This window comes from Gymnogyps californianus, chromosome 11 (genome assembly GCF_018139145.2).
Source record: "Gymnogyps californianus isolate 813 chromosome 11, ASM1813914v2, whole genome shotgun sequence".
Taxonomy (NCBI): domain Eukaryota; kingdom Metazoa; phylum Chordata; class Aves; order Accipitriformes; family Cathartidae; genus Gymnogyps; species Gymnogyps californianus.
In genome coordinates this window covers 21,182,303-21,184,264 of record NC_059481.1, presented here as the reverse complement: position 1 = coordinate 21,184,264, position 1,962 = coordinate 21,182,303, and the positions used below count along the sequence as shown (strand labels likewise).

The 1,962-nt window shown below is 56.9% G+C and overlaps 1 protein-coding gene across 1 annotated transcript; it reads right to left on the bottom strand.

Annotated features, from left to right (window-relative positions):
* On the bottom strand, positions 1–1,962 carry LOC127020815 (gonadotropin-releasing hormone II receptor-like). The gene is made up of 3 exons (XM_050903622.1): positions 1,456–1,962; positions 688–889; positions 1–410 (listed from the first exon to the last, which is right to left on the bottom strand). The coding sequence occupies exons 1-3, from the start codon at positions 1,960–1,962 to the stop codon at positions 1–3; spliced, it is 1,119 nt and encodes a 372-aa protein (XP_050759579.1).

Here is a 1,962-nt window from a genome sequence, read left to right as displayed (position 1 = left end):
TCAGCAGACCGTGTTGACAGTTGTCCCGTTGGAGCCCCCTGATGCCACCCCACCGTTTACAGCACCATCCTTGATGTTCTTCTCCAAGACTGGGACAGGTTTGTGTCTCTCGTGCCTGGTAATGGCTGTTTCAATGCCCCTGAGACACAACTGCACGTCCTCCCGAAAGGAGGGGGTGTACAGTCCGTAAATGACAGGGTCAGTGCATGTGTGCAGCAAGCCAAAGAGAAAGAAGCTGTGGTTGACATACTCTGGCATCTTCTGGATCATGGCTGGCTGGAACCAGTACCACAAGCCCAGGAGGTAGTATGGGGTCCAGCAGATGATGAAGGTGGCAACAATCACTATGGTCATCTTGAGAGTCTTCATGCGTGCCTTGGAGATGTGGTCGTTTTGATTTCTTATCAAACCTGCCAGGGAGAGTCAAAAGGATAGCTGGAGATGGGAGAAAACCAAAACATAACCATCCATGACTGCTTCTGCCAGCGAGGGGAGACCATCTCATGGTCTGGTCCATGGCCCACAGGAAGCAAAAGACAGCAAAGAGCGGGGTCAAGAAGTCTGTGTCAAACCCTTCAGTTGGGTTACCCTTCAAAGGGTGTTGGCAGAGACCCAACAACGCTCCAGGCTGGAGCAGGGTCAATCACAGAGTCATGGTGGAACACTAAAGGGCTGGAACCGGCTTACCTTTGTTGATCTTTAGCTGCTTACTGATCTCCCAAATGATCCGGATGTAGCAAACGATCATGACGCTCAGGGGGGTGATGTAGAGGGTGGTGAAGGTGAACATGTTGTAGACGGTTTCCTCCCAGTGCGCTCGGAAGCTCCCATGAGTAACGCACTGGGTGAAGTTCCCTCCCGGGATCGTGTGCAGGTGGAAGAGGAAAAGCTGAAATGGAGAACCAAATAATAACTCAGAGAGGCTTCGGAACAGGGCACCACATCCTGCGGATGCTCCTGGCTGTGCATGGAGAGCACCTCCCTACCGCTGTCGGACTGGGAGAGGCACTCTGGGCACCTAACTCATGGCTATGGCCAGGACAGATAGGATCTGACGGCTGTGAAATCCCATTTTCTGGCCATACCGAATGTTATTTTGATCAGGAACTGCTCAGGTTTGTCTTGGTCTGCTCCAGCATGTTTTGCAGTGGTGCAGTGACGCATATTTAGAAGATAACCGTGTGCATGAGGAATAAAAAATAATGGACACAATTTTTTCCCAGCCCTTAGCGTAACACCCTGATGGCGTTGCAACCAATGGGTGCTATAAGGAAGGTGCAAAGCAGCGCTGAGCACCCAACGCAGCAACCACACCGCTTCGCTCAGCAAAGCCAATCCAGCAGTGGTGAAGCCCATGGATTGGGATGCACTTGTTGGGGCTGCCGGGATGGGGAAGCCGTTCTCCAAAACCACCCCAGCCTGGGCAAACCACACGGGGAGGGCACCGAGCCCTACCTGGGGCGAAGCCAGGAGCACGCTGCCGGCCCAGGCGGCGCGGAGCAGCAGTCCATTGCGGCGGCGAGCGCGGGAGAGAGGATGGAGGACGGCTGCATGCCGGTCCAGGCTGATGACCACCAGCACCAGGGCGGCCGCGTACATGGCAAAGAGCTTGAGGAAGTTGAGGAGCTTGCAGGAGAGGTCCCCGCCGTACCACTGCACCGTCACGTTCCATGCCGCGTCCAGGGGCATCACCGCCACCGTCACCAGCAGGTCAGCCAGCGCCAGGCTGAGGATCAGCGGCCGCACGTGGGATTTCCTCCTCTTCCTCAGCAGGCTGCCGAGCACCGCCGCGTTGCTGCCCACCGCCAGCAAGAAGAAGATGGCCGTGACGATCACGCGGACCCTCGCCGCTTGCGTGAACCGGGGCTCAACCCAGTGCTCAGGGCAGCCAGAGGCCGAGACGTTGGTGTCCCCCTCCGCGGCGGGGCGGCGGGGAGATGCGGGGAGCTGCTCGTCACTCAT

Excerpts from the sequence above, each read along its gene's own strand:
- LOC127020815 (XM_050903622.1), bottom strand. The coding sequence starts at position 1,962 with ATGAGTGACGAGCAGCTCCCCGCATCTCCCCGCCGCCCCGCCGCGGAG. Across the intron at positions 890-1,455 it reads TGCTCCTGGCTTCGCCCCAG|CTTTTCCTCTTCCACCTGCA; the intron begins GTAGGGCTCGGT and ends TCTCCATTTCAG. Across the intron at positions 411-687 it reads GCAGCTAAAGATCAACAAAG|GTTTGATAAGAAATCAAAAC; the intron begins GTAAGCCGGTTC and ends TCTCCCTGGCAG.